General features: G+C 38.9%; 1 protein-coding gene across 1 annotated transcript in view; it reads right to left on the minus strand.

Annotated features, from left to right (window-relative positions):
- The window catches only part of LOC142368457 (phospholipid-transporting ATPase ABCA1), a 157787-nt gene that overhangs the window by 34939 nt on the left and 102646 nt on the right, over nucleotides 1–20202 (minus strand). Inside the window, exons 36-41 of the mRNA XM_075450631.1 lie at nucleotides 13206–13383; nucleotides 11905–12020; nucleotides 10003–10147; nucleotides 4796–4919; nucleotides 2659–2788; nucleotides 1408–1528 (exon numbers count right to left, since the gene is read on the minus strand). Coding sequence (XP_075306746.1) covers nucleotides 1408–1528; nucleotides 2659–2788; nucleotides 4796–4919; nucleotides 10003–10147; nucleotides 11905–12020; nucleotides 13206–13383 — 814 coding nt within the window. The remainder of the gene's footprint in view (nucleotides 1–1407; nucleotides 1529–2658; nucleotides 2789–4795; nucleotides 4920–10002; nucleotides 10148–11904; nucleotides 12021–13205; nucleotides 13384–20202) is intronic.

A 20202-nucleotide genomic window follows, 5' to 3' on the forward strand; every position in this document is an offset into this window, starting at 1 on the left:
ATGCACTCATTGATCAATTCGTTATCTACCCCCTCAAATGGATGGGGCGCAGCTGTTGTGGGAGTCAATGAGGGTAGTGCATGAAGAATCTTGATGCCTTCTGCCAATGCTCTACTGTTTCCGTAGAGATGGGCTGACGTGTCTCATCTGACATACTGTCAACGGTAAAGGTGTTTAACGGCTGAGCTTCTTTTCAACAACAGCAGTTCACTCAAATCAAACAAATTCTTTGGTACACTTTTAAAGCCATATGCAACACCGTTTTCACAAAAGTGAAGCTATAAGTTAGCTCAACAAGCATTCGCTGAAAAAGGAGCATTCCAACTATCTCCCCTAACTTTTCACCTACAAGATGATTTGCAATACATTAACGATTCAACTGTTTCACCCAGCGCTTGTTCAGTAATTACTCCAGAGAGTGTGGAGCACAACTGTTTGAGTGAGCAAGACATGAAAGATTAAGTGCAGTGAGACTGAGAAGACCGAGGGAGTAAAAGAGAGAATCAAGGTGGTATGAAGCAAAAGGCTGTCAGATCTTCCAACTGTCAGCATCGGAGGTGCAAAGCAGGCTGTCGTGACCGTTCCTGCTGCCACGCTGCCCGCAGGGAGGGAACATCTGCTGACGGAGGAAACGTTAATCCTGCCTGTGTGGAGACACGCACACTGCAACACCGTGCACGACTTCCCCTACTGTGACGAGCGGAGGGCAGGAGTGGTTTATGAGCACAGACTTTTGCGCGTTAAAAAAAAAATTAAATCTTGCTTGGTTCTTATGCCCACGTGAAAAGGTTCTGAATGTGCACATCTGCAGGTTACCTAGTCGTCTTTCCTATTTACTCTGTACATGCAGTGATGAATGCAGCTGTAAGTGGAAAAGAAAGTTTGAAAGTTGAGATTCACAGATGAGCTAAATTTCTGCTGCTAGTTAATAAAAAAAAAATAAATAAAAAATAGGCAAAACAGAAATAGAAATATGTCATCTGTGCAATTCTGTGTATGTTAAAATGTATGTATTCTACAGCTGTGAGACATTAATTATTATGCTGAACAAGCTCAAGGGCAAGCATGGAGGCCATCGTATGGGCTTTAAGGTGAGAAAAAGCAAAAAACTAAGTGGAAAAAGTTCACCATACTGATGGAAAGAAGGAAGAAGCCGTTTCTGTTGTACTTGCGATGACATTTTTCCATTAATATTAAAAATACAATCTCCCATTCAAGGATAGGCAGCTGTGGCTCATCTGGAGGCATCAGGGTCTCACACTAATCAGATGGCCATGGTTCGATCCCCACCAATGCATAGAATAAACACTGTATAAAAGTGTGTGAATATGGTTTCTAGTTAAGGGACTTTCATTAATTGGTTAAACATTTACAGAAAAAAAACAGACTTTTGTCTAGGCAACCTACCTTAGATAGGTCACAGATACTCAAGAGGTCATTCTGAGCTTTGCCGTTGTACACTCGCTCACGTTCGCGGGCAACATCAATATCCTCTTCCTCTGTCGACAATGACTTTGCTGAAATAAGTCTGACAGAGAGAATCACACACAGTTATTAAAGCCTCTCCCTGAAATTAAAATGAACTCACGGGACAAATCATCTCAGTCAAAGTTTAGGCTTAGTGAAACCATCTCTATCATTTTCACAAATAGCAGAAGCCACAGGTATCAGTTTCTATGGCAACCTTAATTTTCGATTAAACCACACAAACACAAAATATCTGGTCGTTTTTTCCAAACATTACAACAGATGTTTTAGATAAAAAGAATAAACAGATTGCAGAGACTAGAGAAATCAAACAAGCTCAGAACAAATGACATTATAATAACCGACAAGAAATGCAGCCCATATTAAGCTTATTTACAGTCTCCTCCTTTTTTGGGGTCTTAAAGGTTTAGAAGCTTTAATAAATCTTACTAAATCATAAAAAAAGATTGGTCTTTAATGCTTAATTTTTAGATTCTGTCTTTTTAAGACGCTGCACTTTTTTTATGACAACATCTGGATAATACAGCCCCCCACATTTTTTTGATAAACCAACATGGATTTTTTGCTTTGTATAATTCATTTGTAAGGTGAATATTTGTTAGACATTGTTTTCCCATTGTGAGCCCCACATGGAGCCTGCTCGCCTTTACATTGGTTGAGCATGTCACATCTCAATATGACAGCAGTTGTGCAAGGATGTTTTAGCTGTATGACACAATCTAACGGAGACAGCAACAAGGTGGCTGCTATAAGATGGGGCCTGGTGCTACGCCTATTTTTGGTTAAACAAGGGATAAATCTAAATAGGACTCATTTCTGGTGAGTGATTGGTTCCTCTCTGTACAAGGCTCAGTGTGCCTGTGTGTGATCTGTGTCACCTACAGGACAGACTGTAGCTCAATTCAACTGTAACTGACTGTTTCAGAGCTGACGTTCTTACGTTATTCATACGCATTATCATCTGCAACATCTAGTGTTGAGCTGAAGTGCTCTAACTTTGACATTTCAGTTAGCAAAGAAGAAAATATGTCAAACAGGTAGGGATAGACATGGCAAGAACAAGTTCTTCTCAAAATTGCAGACCTTTTACTTCTAAATGAAAGTATAATAGACTAAGAGAAAAGGAAAAGCCGGACAAATCCTTCTGCAATTCTTGACATCTGCTTTTACCTTGGTTTGCAGAAAAACTTGTACTGGATGAGGATTGTAAAGGCAAACATGACAATTCCCTGGATGGACATGGCGCAAAGGTTTTTTCCCACCATTTCCCAGCTCAGAGGGTCTTCGAAACGGTCTTCCCCTAATAAAGAGAGCCGGAGGGCAGTAGAGAGGAGGGAAAAGGGACAAGAAATGGAAAAATAAAAAGAGGGAACAAAGTTAATACACACAAGGAGGTAAATGATTAAACGCATAATTATTAGGATCTTTCTAGTTTCATGTCAATTTCTACCCCTTATCCACAAGCTCAGGGGAGGATTTGGCAGAAACATTGTCATAACTGGAAGGTTTAACCTCATGTTTGCTTTCATGGTGAGCCAAATATGTATCTTTGCTCAATTTTACCAGCTCTTTGAAGTGTCAGTGAAGCATATTTATTGTTGAAAGCCAGCACTTTTAAATCCCACTTGGCCTAAAGCTAAAATAATCTAAATAGCTATCTCCTATGTCATTAGAGGACATTGTTGACATCCTGATTTGTTTTTTTTTTATCTTTTATTTTTTTTATACTGAAGAATTTTTTGCCTAACGAACACAACAGTAAAGCAGTTAAAGCCCTCCACACTAATGCATTTAAACCTGCTCTTTTTCTCCTCCTCTCAGCCTCTACAAACCTCAAGCCCAAGGGGAGAGCGTACGAAGACAAGAAAAACGAAAACGCTTTCAGTCTCATTCTCTGGTAAATAGCCCCTCTCCACGCCAGCCCTTTTAAGTTGTGATTGCTTTTCTCGAACCTGCTCTCCACTGACGCCGCAAATGATTCCTCAAACCGCTATTTCCTGCTCCATCTCTCGACAGATAAGACTCCTCTTCCTCTTTCATGTGCCTCTTTGCCTCCTGATGGTCTCCTCAACCCCAGCTCCACCTCCACAAGCACAGTTCCACTCTTCTCCCTTTTTCCTGTCTAAATTTAACTCCTGTGGAGGGAAGAGCTCTTGCAGAGGTGTTGGAGCCATGTGACTGGTCAAATATTTTTCTCCTAGTGAACTGTCATTTTGAGTGAAATAATATGTTGTCACTTTGAAAGAAGGGCAGGGTTGAGCTGAGTGTTTGTTTTGGGAAAGGCAGAATGATTTTGTGAGTATGTGTACGATGTCAGTTACTGGCTGGACATCCATCACATATGCCAGTAAATGTGTAATTATTACTCTTCTTATGTACCTAAGGTCACTGAGAAACGCAGCACTGCACCCGTGTAAGTATCTTAATATGCAGCATTACAAAACTGCAAACAAGTAAACAGTAAAACATAGAAACAGTAAAAAAACAACTTACCTCTAATTATGTTTGTTCTTGTCAACTTCAGCAATGAGGTTGTTTGTGTCTCTACCAAGACTTTTGTACGCAAGCAATAAATATTCTAACATGCACAAAATTTCTCAATGCAAACTACTTAGTGAGAGTATGTTGCATGTGAAATTTAACCTCGGGTGCAGGGTGACATTGGCAATGTTGGCATTACATTTCTTTAACTTTGTGTGTTCACCATCTTGGCCTTTCCACTCTTAGTTTTCTCTCCCTATAACCTTTAGAAGGGATCTTACGCATGCATCTAATTTGCACTTCATGGCTTCACCTAACTTTTCCGTGCCATTTCTCAGTGCCTATTATTCATCTCTTTGTCCTCCTCTCACTTCAGCTGGTGAATAAAGTCAGTCTTGAGTGTGGGCTTGTCTGAGGTTTCTTCTGCTCAAAGGCAGTTTTGCTCCTACTGTCCCAAAGTCCTTTTAGGTGGTAACAGTCTGTGTCCTGTCTTGATATGTCAAGACGTCAAGCCACAAGTACAGAAGTTTACATTTGTATAATATTAATATGTAAACAAAAATAAATAAATGATTTCAAAGAAAGAAGCTCTGATAAAGCAAGCTATCTGAGTGACAAGCAGTGTGTTGTCATATGAAAGATGTAGTTGTGGTGTTTGTGCTGCTGACTTAAAAGGTTCAAAACATCCATTTGTACTGCAACATAGAACTTCAAACTATCCCTTTTTACTTGTCATTTTAAAATGCAAGCTTAAAATATGATGCAAAGAGAGTAGTCCACTCACTTTTCTGTATTTCCCTGCCATGACAACTGTGATGCATCTTACCAAAATTGCTGTAGAGCGTTGCCATCGCCTGGTTCTTGGCCATGTCAATTAACCCTCTGCCCAGACAGAAATGTGGGAAGATCAGCAGCACCTGCTTCACTATGTCATTGATTCGGGAGACATTCTGTTGAGGAAAAGTCAAACACATAATATGAGCGTGAAAGTTTTGAATATTCAAGCCTCGAATAGGAATCAGAAGCTCAACATGTTGAATAACCATTTTGAACCAGCAGGGCCAGAGAAGCAAGGGGTTTAGAGGACGGAGCGGATAATTAAAAATCCTGTACTCCATTCACATGGCGATTCCTGTGGTGATGTAGAGCTCCAAATGCAAGGCTCAGGGAGCACAATGCATCAAGATTTGTCCGCTGTCTTGATGCTGGATTCCAGCAAACATTAGGGAACATACTGTGTGATCTGTGAGGAGGCACACATTCTGGAGTATGTACAAACACAAATGGATCAGCTGCTGCTCAGGGAAACAGATGTTCACCCTTAAAATCCTAACTGAGGGTGGAAAGAGCATCAGCAAAACAAAAAAGGAAGAATTCTGTATTTTTCTCTTTTTTTCTAAAAATGAAATGAACAAAAAGACACAAAATTATATATTAGTGTTTTAGCAGGAATACATAAAAACCTGTGTATATTAATTATCATATGTGGTCAATCAGTGTTTGTTTTCCTAAAAATTGTACGATACTTCTTTCCATTTCCTTCCCTCGTGGCTACAGTTAAGTGGCAGCCAAGTAAAGGACAAAGGAATGATTAATTAAAGGAAGACTTGGACAATTGGACATGCTTGTAACAATCCAGAGCAGATAAGGAAGCCCAGTAAGGTCAGAGAGGGCACCAGTGCTAAGAGGAGGTTAAAAAAAAAAAGAGCAGAGAAGAGGAGAAAAAAGCATTACAACATTTGGCACGCCATAGTGTTCAAATCCAAATTCATGCATTATTAATAATGCTTCATTGCGGCAAAGTCTTCAGAGCTCTCACATGCACAGAAAGAGTATAAATTCATAATTTCTGCTTTTGGGTGGGCCTGTGTTAAGATGTCGGGTGGGGGTGAAGGTGCGGTTTGTTGAAGCTCTGCACAAGATTTCAAGATAATAGCCATTATTGTCCCAGAGTTTATTCATGGACGTCTGAGACTGCGCAGGGAAACTAACTTCTGTGACAGATTTTTCTTAAAGCAGTTATAGTGACACATAAAGCTATATGACAGTGTCAGCCAAATCCAAAAAAAAAAATGAGATGAGATGAGATACTGTCATGTCTGCTAAGTTTCCATTTTCTTTTGCACATTTCATGTTACGTCTCGTCTTTCCTGTTTTATTTTGAAAGCACTAACCCTTTGTCTCCGTTCCAGCTTCACCTTCCTGCACACCCTTCCCCCGTCTCATCACACCTGCTCCCTGATTGTTCTCCCCACCTGTCTCCCTTCTTCCCTCATTTTCTTTTGTATATTTCGTTGCACTTCACTGTCCTCGTTCCAGCAATCATAGTCATAGCCTGTTTGTGTACGACCTCGTCTGCTTTCTCGACCCCGCCTTTTGCCTCTCCCTTCTCGGATACCTTTGCCTGTCTGACTGCCTACCCGTGTATCGAACCCTGTCTGGAATAAGCCTGCTTTCTTTGTCCGAGCCTTGCCTGTGTTGTGCATTTGTGTCCACCAGTTCGGTGCTCTGGGGAGTTCATGACAGATACTTGGTAAATTTCCTTGACGTTTGTCTATTCTTTAAAGAAGTATCTCGACACGTTATGAGACGTGCTTGTTTGATGCGTTTAAGAACAATTATCCTGCGCTAATTAACAGGCTAAATGTTGCATTTAACTCCGTCTTGTCTCAGAAATTTGCTGGATCCCTGGAATTAGTGTTTCCTGTCCTAATGCCAAGTTTGCCTCATCCACGACTGGATAAAAGATGTACATTTTCTTCAACTTCTGATTTAACTATAGAGATAAACCCTCCCTTAAACTGGTGCGTACTTGCCTTGCATATTCCATCATCATAAGAGGCATGGATAAATCTGACCCAAAAGGTGACAAAAGCTGCTTTTCACATTTTTCAAACTGAGGAAAAGTAATTTGTTTTTATGTGGAAGTCTTACGTTTAAATAGTTAGCTTGTGCATAACATGCAAGTCGGTGAGAAGAAAGCAATCCAACTTAATCTTCTCTCTTTGTGGGAAAAAAAAAAAGTAATGCTGAAGATCAAAAGTGAGCATATGCAAGATTGCTCTTTTTTTTCTCCATTGAGCGTGTGGTCACTGGTTTAGTTTCTCAGAGAAAATGAGACCATAACGGAAGGCCTCATTGATAAAGCAAATCTTCAGATGTTCAACAATAATTCATTGCTCCTTTTATCTACATTTATACATTTGCTTGAAGTCTAAAAGGTACAGTACAGAGAGTTGTAATTGTACTCTGCAGTCAAAGTAAATATTTTAGATCATATCAGCATTTTATTTTTTCATTTATTTCCAGTTCTTCAGTAGAGCTTTCTAAAAAGGAGAATATATGATGCATAAAACCACATTTTATATTGATATCAACATAGAACTGGCAAAAGTTTTCAGTTAATACTATACCAAATTAAGATATGCATTGTAGACACAATGTACTTTCATCCCAATACAAACACATGCAAACAAATAAACACACATTCACATCTAGTATGGAATTTGCTAAAAGGCACTTCTGCTCCTTATGTTCACCACCAAGATAAGAAAGTCAAATTATATATTTGACTTTGACCTTGGCTGGGAGAAGCTCCTCTTTCTGGCAGAAGGATGCAAAGAAAGTAGCACCTAATCTGAGATCAAACTATGAAAAAAGCACATCTTTTCCAAGAGATGTAAGAGGCTCTTTGTCAGGAATGATGAAACGCTGGACAAGCCCTCCTTATGTCTGAGCTACACACCTATAAATCATTTTCAAATGGTTCTGAAAGTGGTAAAGTGTGGGCTGTGCTTATCTGACCTATATTGCTACTTGTGCTTATTCCCACTGCATGGCTCTATTCATAATACCAGGGATCACAAGGAAATCTGACAGACAAAATATATGGCTCAATGAGCTCAGAGGATATTTTCTAAAGTTGAGTGGAAACGCAATCAGATGATTCTGGAGTTGTAATGGACTTGTGCTTCTAACATTTAGGAATGAAGGACACACCTGGTCAATAAACGCTGCTGTATTTGATACAATGCACTCCAATCACTCTACATGAGGTAAGTAGTGCTCAGACACACTGCCACACCTTTACCTTTATCCCCAGAGAATCTGTGTGTCTGTGGTTATCTCTGAGTGGCACGTGGTGGAAGTATTGACTCAGACACTGCTTCAAGCTTATGAGGCAGGCTGAGATTGATGCAATCCACGGGGAGTTGGACAGTCCTAAGGGGAAGAAAATCTCCCATTGGTTTCCAGAGGAAACTAGGGCACAGACTCTCTTAAAAAAGTGCTGCTCCGCTTCCTCACTCTACTCCCCCCCCCCCCCATTTCCTCTCATTGAAAAATGGTGCTATGCCCAAAAGGGATGTGGATTCACCCTGAGCTTGAAAACAGACAACGTGCTGAAGCCTGTAGCTTTACTTTTGAGCGACTAATATCACCGCTGAGGAGTCTATAAATGATGAGACGAAGCTTTGAAGCTGCAGACGTTTCAGAAGGAGAGGACGGGATTGAGCTGTCATCTGGGAACTTGCGCTGAACTGAAGCAGATCAGTTCACTGTCATGACTACTTCAGCTACTTTGTGAAGAGGCTGTTATGAAGAGGTTTCAGCTCTGAGTTGTAACTTTTGTTGATTGATGTTGACCCATCAGGCTTTCTTATCAGCAGTGAAATCAAGTGAGATCAGCAGAATTATTATGGACCCCTGTCTCTGTCGAGTCTTACATAAAAACTATTGCTGTGCCTAATGCCTCAAACAAGAGGGGCGTGCTGTAAATCCATCCTTTTACGCTGCCTGTGGGCGACATGCCGCCTATTAAATGATCAACAACGGCACTCTTTATGAGCAATGCGCTCCACTCACACTGTATTAATAAATAAAGAGAATCCAGGCAACAAAATGGCAACAAAAGAGACATGCCAACTGAAAAATACAAATTGATGATGAATGCTGCTCATAATGAAAGCACAATGACGATGAGGTGGCCTTGTTAGGAGACAAGAAACATCTCATACCGTCACCGAGCAGCGCCAGAGGAAACGTCAAGATAAAGGCATCCGTGTTGGAAAGGACAAACTGCGCAGAGACAAAGTCTTTCAGACAACATTCAAATGCGTCTCGAGTATGAGAGCAGGGCTGAGGGAGACATTCTGATGAAGCATCAAATGTATGAGCAGCTTGCCAGAGTGATGTGGTGTTGCGTCTGTTGACAAGGAACGACTGATCAACACAAAGCATGAAAATAAAAAGTGGAAAAAAGACAAAAAAACAGTAAGTAACAGTTAATGTACAGATCATGATATATTTAGTTCAAAAGACAAATAAAGAAAATGTTAAGCAAATTTTGTCATTTTCCTCATTATCTTCAGGTCCTGCTATTTTAGTCTTGAGGCACAAACTGTCAAGTTGGAATAAGCCAGATTTGTTTTTCTTGGATTTTCATTTAAATTATAAAGGAAAGTAAAATGATTGACAGTCAGCATTTCCCGCTTTCCCTCTCCAAACCAAGCTCTCCATTTCTTATTTAGTTCATTATTGGTGTCTTTGTCTTTTGATTCCTCTGAGACTGAAGAAGCAGCTTGCAGTTAAAATGAACACTTGCTGAAAGATGGATGAGGAAAGTTCTCCGAAGACCCAATTCTCAGCAAACAATTAAACATGAAAGAGAATAGAAAAAAAAAAACTTATTTGAAAATTCCTTGAGAGGATAAAGGAACAGTATTAAGTTATACCAGGTGGGTACACACTCCGCCCACATGAGCGAGGAAGCCTTTGCTTAGAAAACACAGAGCGTTTATCTTAGATATAAGTCAATTAGTCATGGACTGTTGTAGCTTCTGCATGAATATCATTTCCAAGCAGCTATGGGAGCCTAAAAGTCAACGCCTGCTGTTTCGGGGGAGGCATGTCCTCCATCATGAAAAAAAAATTGTACACATATACCTTTGCTTATTAAAATTTCTTGACCGGTGTCTGGGTGTGTGTTTTCCAAACGAGTGTGTATGTTTATGCAAGGCTGGAGCTTTCACTCACATCATCATCAAAGAGCTCCATGATAAAAGTGGCCACACTGCCGTTGATACCAATGAAGAGGTTGATGCAGGTCAGCACTACATAAGCTGTGCTGGGCACACTGAAGATGAAGGAGGCAGGGTACATCATTGGGATGATGGCCCACCTAAAGGGAGCAAAACACACCAACTGAGGGGGGAAACAACAATCTCCTGATCCTCTAATTGAAACAAAAACTGGTGAAGTTAAAATATTCATTAAGATAACCAACAGAGTTAATTGTCACGGAGATGATCAAAATATCAGTTACTGAATCCATGTCATTTTGAATCCATGAAGGTAGATTACCAGGTCAGCTGTGCGGTTTCATGACACCACCATCCTCTTCTGAACCTTTGCATTTCAAGTAAGTGACCCATAAAAGCACAACATAAATGCCTCCCACACTTGGCAGTCAGAAGATCAAATTCAGTGTTAGAAGTGGCTGCAGCGTGGCGGTGGTGAAGTGGTGTCATATCTAGTGGCACTACCGAGTCCTCTCCAAAAACATGACCTATGAATGTAATGTTAGAAAAGCAAAGAACGCTCGCTCTTTTTTTTTCTTAATACATTTTCTCAAATATTATTTCCAGTTTGACATGGTTAAGAGGGAAACATTTAGTTCCTACTTCATTTGTTTTACAGATAGTTGCTTTGTAGTGCCAGCTTTTTCTTTCTAGATTAAGTTATGTATATGTCAAATCTCACTTATTACTCTATGCATAATTGTGCAACATAAAACCTTTAAGTAGTTTGTATTGATTAGTGATGTGTACTGATTGAAGCAGGAAAACATATCCCACTGAGAAAATTGAAGTAATGATTCACATTGGTCTTTTTACAGGTCAATCCTCAATTGACTTAATCGTATTTTTAGCTTTGCATGCGAGTGTGCGTTTTCACACGGTGACAGATATGGCTAAACACATTTGTGTAATGCCTACAGTAAGTAAGCAACTTAATGATCTGGTTTTCTCAACTGCACAGTAACCATTTCCTTTAGAATTGATCAATTTGATTAAATGTTTTGTCTGAGATGATGCAAAGCAGCATTTACTTACGTGTAATTATGTCAAACAAGTACTGATATATTCCACTCCCATGCCTGGGCTATTATTGGTAATTACTTTCTGTCAATTTTTTTGACTAATGGTAATGTTCCTCTGGTTTAAAATGATTCAGCAGACCTCCTCAATGGATATAAAAGACATCCATCCAGGCAAGTCAAAAGATTGAAAATTGAAATAAGATATGATTTGCTCGTCATTCCAAGAGTCAATATTCATTGTGTATGATGGGTCTTCCTCTCACAAATGAGAACATAGATTGTTTTCACAACTATCTATAATTGCAATATGCTTTCAAGTTTTTATACAAGTGGTGAATAAATGCATCTCAAGTCATTAGTGGATTTGTCACCCAAGTAGCATCAAAACTGAGAGAGGTTTGAGGGTGCTTTCTTTCACACTGTAATGTCCACTTGTTTAACATTGTGGTATAACTAAACAACAACTAAAAGCCATAGAATTTACACCTCCAGCAACTTTAAAGCTAATCAATAATTATTTTATGAGGAAATGTACAATCCCAATTCCCCAAAAAGTACTAAATTGGGAATAAAAACAATGTAATGATTTGCCAATCTCAGAAACTAATATTTCATTCACCACATAAAACATGAAATGCTGAAAGTGAGACATTTTACTATTGCATGAAAAAAAATTAGCTCATCTGGACTTTGGGATAAGGCCACATTTACCACTGTATAGCTTTCCCTCTTCTGGTATCAACTGTACATGAATGTCAGGGATATTTTTTTCCAGTTGACAGTGTCTCAACTTATTTTTGGAACTGAGGTTGTATCAAGTTTTTAAATATACTTACCCATAGAAAATAAGCAGAAGGATCAAGGCGGGCAGGTTAGGAGGGGAAACATAGGCTTTTTGTTGGAAGCAGAGGAAGATCGTGATCACAATCAAGCACGGAACGATGTAGTTACACTGTCAAAACAATCAAACAAGCACACAGGAAATAAGCAGATTTCTCTGTCAGAAGTAGATGTCTGTAAGTGATTAGGAATTCAGTTTGCAGGGCATTTATGACTGAATTATTTCTCTTTTGACTGTCTTTTTCCTTTAGATCTTTTTTAGACTATCTGAAAGGTTGGTTAATTACCCAACTTTCCCAAATTACCAAATCTGAAGATGACCTTTCCCATTATTACTTGGATGAATCCAGATTTAAACTTCTAATTAATTCCGTGAATAACAGACCCCTCTGAATGTCCTTGCATTGAAGCAAATGGTCTCCCAGTGACACAATGAAATAAGTGCCTTGAGATTTTATGAATTTTTCATAAAAGAGACTAATGTATTTTTTTCATATTTGTTGAAATCAATTCAACCATCAGGACAAAGGGAAAATAAGATTTCACTGTTCAAATTTTAATTCCCACCCCAAAATTAACTGACAGAAATGACAATATTACTCAACTTTGGAAAAATATTCTTTTCAGAACAAAGTAAAAATGCCATCAAAATGCAATGATTTGTGTTTGTTTATTGCTCAAAGAAAACGTTAATATTGAAACATTAAATAGCATTATAGCCATTCACTGTTCAAAAATTTTCTTTTTTTTAATGAACATAAATGATAATGCAACATGCTTTAGGCTAGAATCCTTACACCAACACCTTAGGTGAATTTGTTTTCCACTCAGACAGCATTTATCCACCGTAATGATGGGTGTCCTGATGCCATTTCTTTACCAAAGGTGCCTGATGAAATGTTTACTTCCATTATGCCTGAGGGAAACTGCCGGTAAGCCTGTTGAGCATAACCAGCGGGGGCAGCTGCTGTCGATAATTACGACTCAGTCAATAACTGTTCTTCAGATGCTGCTTTTCCCAGCAGCAAGCAGTGTCAAAGCTGCATCATCAATTACAGTGATGGGCAGTTTTCACTTACAGCCTCAGGTGGAAATAAAATCTTGAGAATAACAGAGTCGAATCTTGGATAAATTGCGAACACTAAAAACTTGGATGCATCCCATTCTGGCCCATGTTAGACAGTATTTACATAGATGCATCAAGTAATCAATAAATAAACCTAAACTGTACCTCAAGGAAAAAAAAAAAAGCATTATTTGGGAGCTATAACAAAAGCCTAATGAAGCTGGCACTCACCATGTCCCAGGCAAAATTAGCCAACCAGTAGACAGCTGGGTTTACTCCGCTGACAAATTGCAGATGCTTGGCTTTGCTCACCCTCTCTTGGATGAGGAAGAGGACAAAGCTGGCAGGGATGAAGGACATGGCAAATATAACGCAGATGGACACCACCACATCAGTTGAGGTTGTGGCCCTGTGGTTGAAGACAGAACACGGTAAACAGGAAGCTGACTGGAGAGCAGACAACTCGTACAAGGACATGGGGAAAAAAAACGAATAAATCACAGAAAATCAAACTTCATCTAATTGATGTAAAAATGTTAAACGGCTCTGCAGGCTCTTTGAGTTTTTGATTAAATAAATACTTTCGCTCAACTGAAATTTGATTGTAATGACCTATTGCCTCAGATGAAACATTCAACACTTACTACTCAAGGCAACATTGTTTCTGAAGCACTTTTCAAACACAAATGGAACTCAGTGCTTTACAGAGCAAAAGAAAACAGAAATAAAACATTTAAATGCATTTGTTTGGGCATAGGACTCAGTTGATTTGCTATTTGATATAGCTGCAGGGCACTGTTTTATACCATGGTGATCGTTTTCTCTGTAAAAGTTGACTCCACGCAGTCGGTAAAGTTTATGCACAATTCTGCCACAGTAAACACAATAACAACACTACAACACTTGCCATAGCAGCATTTGGCTCATTTCCTGAGTGCAATTTACACCAAACACTTTGCACTTTCCAACTAATTCAGTAATAGTTGAGGTGACTAATTGATTCAAACATTATGTTGTTTGAAAGGGCAGATGGTGACACAGCAGCCCTTTGAAATAACAATATATTTGCAAGACCTTTTTGGTTTCCTGGCAACTCGGTTAAAGTGGCGCTCGGTAGTTTGTAAACCATTAAGAGTTTTTCACACAGACTTTTTGGTCCTATCCGAGCTATCATTGGATGAGAGGTAGGCCACACTGGACAGGTTGCCAATCAATCACAAAGACGAATGAGAAACAGACAAGTATGATTACACTCACAATGATGGTCAATTTAGAATCATTAGGTCATTTATTCCCATCAGAAACTGATCCTACATTACATATCTATGAGTGGCAAAATTACTCGAACTTCAGCTTTGAGTATCTGATGTAACAGTCTTTAGCAGAAACTGTGCATAATAGCTGATCCGTCCTGCTCATCTGTAACAGCGTCAGGGGCTCCGGGATGTTGGTGAAGCCATTCGAAAACAATCACTTTGTTGTTTTTTTAAATCAATCATTCTTTGGTAGAATGATGCGTGTATAGGGTAGTTGTTTTGCTGACTGCAATTTCAATAGATATTTTATTTTAAAATTTGCAAGTAAAATTCAGAATTAATTGTTTCATCAGCGATGGCAAGCAGTTCTGGCCCAAACCATGATGTTAAACCATGTTTCAGAGCAGTGAGAAGAGTCATATATTGTAACGCTGTGTTTTCCTTTTTCCAAACCTACCGCTATTTTGGTTTCATCCGCTCCTAAAACATCTTATACAACAGCCTTCTGCTTTGTCGTGATCTTTCCTTAAACCTTTTGCTGAACTTGTCAGAAATACTCTTTATTTTTTGTTGTGGTAATGATCTGCACAAACATGTTTTGAAGATCAGGCTTTGATCCAAAAACAATATGCTTACTTACACGTGATGGTGATCCCAATGACTGACACCACTTTAATGTAATTCTATCATTGAACTAGACTCTAAACCTACAAAATCTTTGTCACTCACAGATATGTAATTTTAGAACATTCTCTCCCAGAGGTAAGAAGAGTAGTATTTTTGTCTGATTTGTTACATTATAAGTAGTCATGACTAATGGCTTTTACTGGTTGTTTAAGGTGGACAAAAAAAGAGAAGAAACTGTGTGTTATTGAATTCAGTACGATTTACATTTTGGATAAGGGTGCCTTCAAATTTAATTTACATTGAAATAAATTCAGTATCTAATTTCCAATCTATAGTGATGCTGTGAAGAAGAGCAGCATGTTTTAAAGTCTGACCAGTCATAATATACACACATTTTCATTTCTGTAAAAAAACAAGAGAAAAATGCCTTTCTCCTTTAGGACATCGACCTTGATTTCTCTGTTGTACATCGTCCCCGGTGCCATTCCACCTCTAAAAATGTCCTTCAGTCTTTCAATTAGTACTAGACATAATTGGGTTCCATTCTTTTAACACCCGAATTCTTCAACCTCAGTCCTGCTGCTGCATTTACATGTTAAATAAACTGCCTTGTGTGGCTCCATGGCTGCATTTATCATTGCCAGCCAGGCACAATTAGAACACACAAATACGAAATAATTCACGGTGCGTGGGTACCGCATCTCTGCAGGCTTCAAGAGCTATGTGCTCAGTTTGGGTAGGGAGGTAATGTAGGGGACAACGCTATGAATGATCTAACTCAGAATGCTTGAAGGTGGTTAATTGCTGTGGAAAGAGGACAAGCAATGTGCTAATTAACTAATAATGAAAGAACAAGAAAGATGAGCAATGGGAGTAAAGCTGTACAGAAAGGATTGCATTCCTTTCGGCATTTTTTTATTGCTTAGGGCTGCAGGGCACAGAATCAAATGCAACAGTATACGGGGGCTGAAAGTAGGAGAAAAGTGTTGAATAGACTAATTATATCAAGAAAACATTGAGCGAGTAGAAAACCATTTTGAAGCTGTTAATAGTGAATTACAATTCATTTGGCAGCTGAGTTATACATATAATCTTTAAATAGGATAGTTTTGTATTATGTAGAGAATCAAAATTAATCAGCTAAATGTAAATAAACAGAATTAGCATCCTGGGAGGGAGATGAGCTTTTGTCAGTTGACACATAGCTATTGTGCAGCAATTCAAAAGAAATTCACTGTCTGGCCAAACAAAGTAAGATAAGCACCCAGATTCAACCAAACAAAGAGCCTCATAGCCTCCCAATGGAAGTGTAAAGGAGTGATTGATATGTTTCAACGGACAATTACTTGGTTAAGACAATAACTTTAGTTTGCTCAGGAACATAAAGAGTCCAGATTCACCCTGTTCAAGTGTGATGGTTTGATCAAGGTAAGATTGGTAGATGGAGTTCTGCACCCATCATGCCTGGTGCCTATTGTACAAACCTGTGGGGCAGCATTATGGTCTGGAGTTGCTTTTCTTTGTCACGTTTCCATTCAGTAAAATTATGTGCCCCAGAAGTGAGGTCTGGCAAAGTAGATTTTTTTTTCCCCTTCTCTGATGGAATAGACATTTTTCCATGATGATAAAGCCAGGATTGAAATTGGGCATTAATTCTCAAAGAGTGGTTTGGGGAGCATGAGAAATGTTCACATATGGACTGGCCACTACATAATCCAGATCTTAATCCTACTGCAAATCTTTGGGATGTGGTAGAGGAAACCTATTAAGTTTAAACACTCACATCATCAGCACAAGATCTTTGAGAAAAATGAATGTATTTCTAGCTGGAAATGAATATTGTGACCTTGAATAATAATCTATTGGCAAGGCAGTGCAAATGTTGATGAGTGCAAGTGCCAACTGTTCTTCAACGTGGACACAGCTTCACAATCTTGTGGTTCATGTCATCTCTGTCACTACTTTTGGTCTTTAACCCCACTACAGGGAGGTATCAAGTAAAATTGCATGACAAAGTGCAATGTTGGTCACAAGAGAACAAATTCTGTGGGATGAATTATCAAACCAGCGATAGTTCCAGTTTTTCCTCTCCATAACATTTCAAAAGTGTCAATGAGAAGTATAAACTAATTTATTCCTTTTGGATCCAGATTTGGATAGAGAGGATTTTTGGGGTTTTGGTGGCTTTTTTTACCCTTTCAGATCTCTGATTTATTATTCCTGACAATTTCACTTCTTTAGAAAAAGAAAAAAAAAAGCCTAGAATTATGTAGTCATATTATGTTTCGGAAAAATGTAACAATCTCAGCCAAAGAATACTGGTGTCTTTGGCCCCTTGTGACACATAGTGAAGTTTTGTGAGGACCATGAAGGTCATACCAGCGCCTTATCACCAAACCATGCCTTCTACTCCAACACTAAACAGGTGTTAGATTTTTCTAATCATAACCAATTATTTCATTTTTAAAACCTTTGGGTATATAGACGTAACCAATAGGAGGGAAAAAAAAACAACTCATTGCAATCAGGAAGTAGCAAAAGTGATGTTTTGTTACTGACTGAATATTGCCATATGTTGGTGTTGAACAGGCTGATGGAGCGCGTTTGAAAGCACTGACAATAACAATGCTGCTGAAACCACCCGTCTTTCCCCTTTATGAAGTTTTCGTGCTTTGTTGAAGGAAAGACTTGAGAATGCTGTTTGCACGATGCTGAAATGTCCGTGTGAGTCAAATTTCCCTCCTGTCATCTGTAAAGGGCATTGGTTTAGATAGTTTCCCCATGGGTTGTTTTTACAGGAATGAACAAACAGCTCATTTGGTTGTTTCAGTTTACAACACTTGAATATATTTCTGCAGGAGTCAAACTCAGATCTCTCCATTTGAACTGGGATGTTCAACGGCCACCCCCTTCAACGCCCTAACAAGCCCTTTTTTGTTGCCCGATTACACTGATGCTGATGCATGATCCAAAAGTGTTTTATGCATACATTCGAGAAACAAAGTAAAACAGCTACACAAGTTATTTAGATAAAAGTAATGTGTATGTGTAACTGGTGACTGGGATATGATTGCTTTATATATTCTAAACTCTAAGTGATTTGAGCTGAAGTGGAGAACAAGCAGAAAATATAATTTGACAGAGAGCAAATAATTCTGACAAATATACAGCACACAAGTGAGCATCATAGAGCATCTAAAATATTTTTTTGGGGCATCTAAATAGCTTATTTCTTCCCCAGCTAGTTGCTGTCTTTTCCTGTTGTTTTTTTGGTTCAGGGTATGTAGCACAGTCTTGCATAGTTTTCAGGAGTTTTAACCAAAACATGCTAAAAAAAAAAACATTCTTTAGATCTGAGGGAAAAATTTTTTTTTTTTTCTGGGTCTGAAAGTATGAGCTTCATTTTTAACACATTGTAATTTCATGACAAATACATACCGATGCATGGAGCTTTGATCTATCAGTTGCTCAGTGATGTCTTTTTCCCCTCTTTCAGGCTCGCAACTTGTACTTATTCAACATGAAGGAATGTCCAATTTTATCTGGAAATCAGAGCTCTTAAATTGTGTCACATTCTGCACAGAGAGGGGGATAAGAAAAGAGGCTCATCCTGAATCTATGGTAGGTAGGATGCTGTAATTATCCCTAGCCCTGGTATAGGCTCCCTCTCTAACTCAAGGCTGTCGTCAGCTCTGGTTCACCACATAAATACCACCAGAGTGAGAGCAGTTGGGGGACATGGAATAAAACTACTGTGAATGGTTAATGAAAGAGCTGTATGTTGTCAGGAGTTATGATCTTGCCACTGCATGATAATTTGCAAATTTCAACATGGATGACAAACAATTAAAAAAAAAAAAAAGACCCAACTTTGTTTCACAAAACACCTTCAGAAAACCCATTCACATTCTCTGAAATATTGTGCTTTCTTTGTTTAGGAAATAGTTATTTTTTCTGTTTGGCTTTGTTCATGATAATGTGTTGTTTTCTGAAATGTCGTCGAATTTTGGAAAAGGTTGCCGTGTTGTCTGTCTCCACTGATAAGAGGGTAGGTGTTCCAGCCCTCGCTTCTACGCACAGAAGTTTATTCAGGCAAGACAATGAACCTCAAATTGTTCCCTGTGGCAGATGATCACCTTGTTTGCCAGATCTGCTGTCAATGGTGTGAATGTTTGTGTGTATGAATAAATAGGAAAGTCATAATAAAGAACACTGCAGAACCAATTCGAGCTTAAAAGATTTTGTACATGTGCTGACCATGAACCACATCAGATGAGTATGTCGTCACCTCAGGGCAGCAATAGCTGGAGCTTCTCTTAGTTGACTGTAGGTGAGTGGCAGGTTGCACTCTGGACAATTTGCTAGTTAATCGCACAAAGGCTGTTCAGACCTGGTATTATCATGTGTTCAGGTGATCCAATCGCAAGTGGACAGCTCTAAACATGTGTTCACACCTGGCAATAATGCGTCACAACTGGAGCAGTGGTCACTTGAAGCATCTTAAGAGAACGCTTGTGATCAGATCTCAGTTACCTGCTGCGTATGATAACAAACTTGTAGCCTATGTCAAACGTCAAGCAACACAAACAGGGCATTGCAAAGGCTACTAATGGTTTTGTAAAGTCATAAATACATTCAAGGAGGTGAACCATATTATTCGGACATTGAAAGGGTTATTTTTATTCATTCATCTATCCTTTTCAGTTGGGGTTGTATGAAGTACTAAGCAGTCAGTGCCTTACTTGCAGTAGACAGCAGATGACCCAGAGTTCGGAGAATGATAAACTTTACTGGTGAGCTAAAGCTAAAGATGCATCTTTACTTACTAAAGATGCAAAAACTGAAGCTTTCAAACTCTCTGCGGTTTTCATTTAGAACCAGAAAAGGCTGAAAAATTACATCCGCTAACTATAAATGGAAACCTTTTTCAGCTTGATATAGCCATACATCAGCGGGTTGTATGAGCCTTTTCTTGCACAACCAAACATCCCCTGTTCAGTTTGATGTTCCACTTTAAGTTCTGCTTAGTTACATCAAAACACCAGTGTCCAAAAGCAGAAATATGCACAACTCAGTTGTAAGCACACTGGGCAGGTTCAGTGAAAATGTGACCAGGGCAGACAGGACATCCTAAGAGCATCTCTTTGACTTATGGGTAACTTATTGATTTTCTATCAGTTACTTTAATCAGGTGATTATTACATGTCAGTCATATGCTTTCAGTTTGGTTACAACTTCACACATCAAGATAGATTTAATCCTAATGGCTCGTGAGCAAAGGAATTTCTGAAATGATATAATCCAAATCTGTAAACATTAAATGCTCTGAGCAGATTGTGTATGTT

Source organism: Odontesthes bonariensis, chromosome 19, assembly GCF_027942865.1.
Source record: "Odontesthes bonariensis isolate fOdoBon6 chromosome 19, fOdoBon6.hap1, whole genome shotgun sequence".
Classification (NCBI taxonomy): domain Eukaryota; kingdom Metazoa; phylum Chordata; class Actinopteri; order Atheriniformes; family Atherinopsidae; genus Odontesthes; species Odontesthes bonariensis.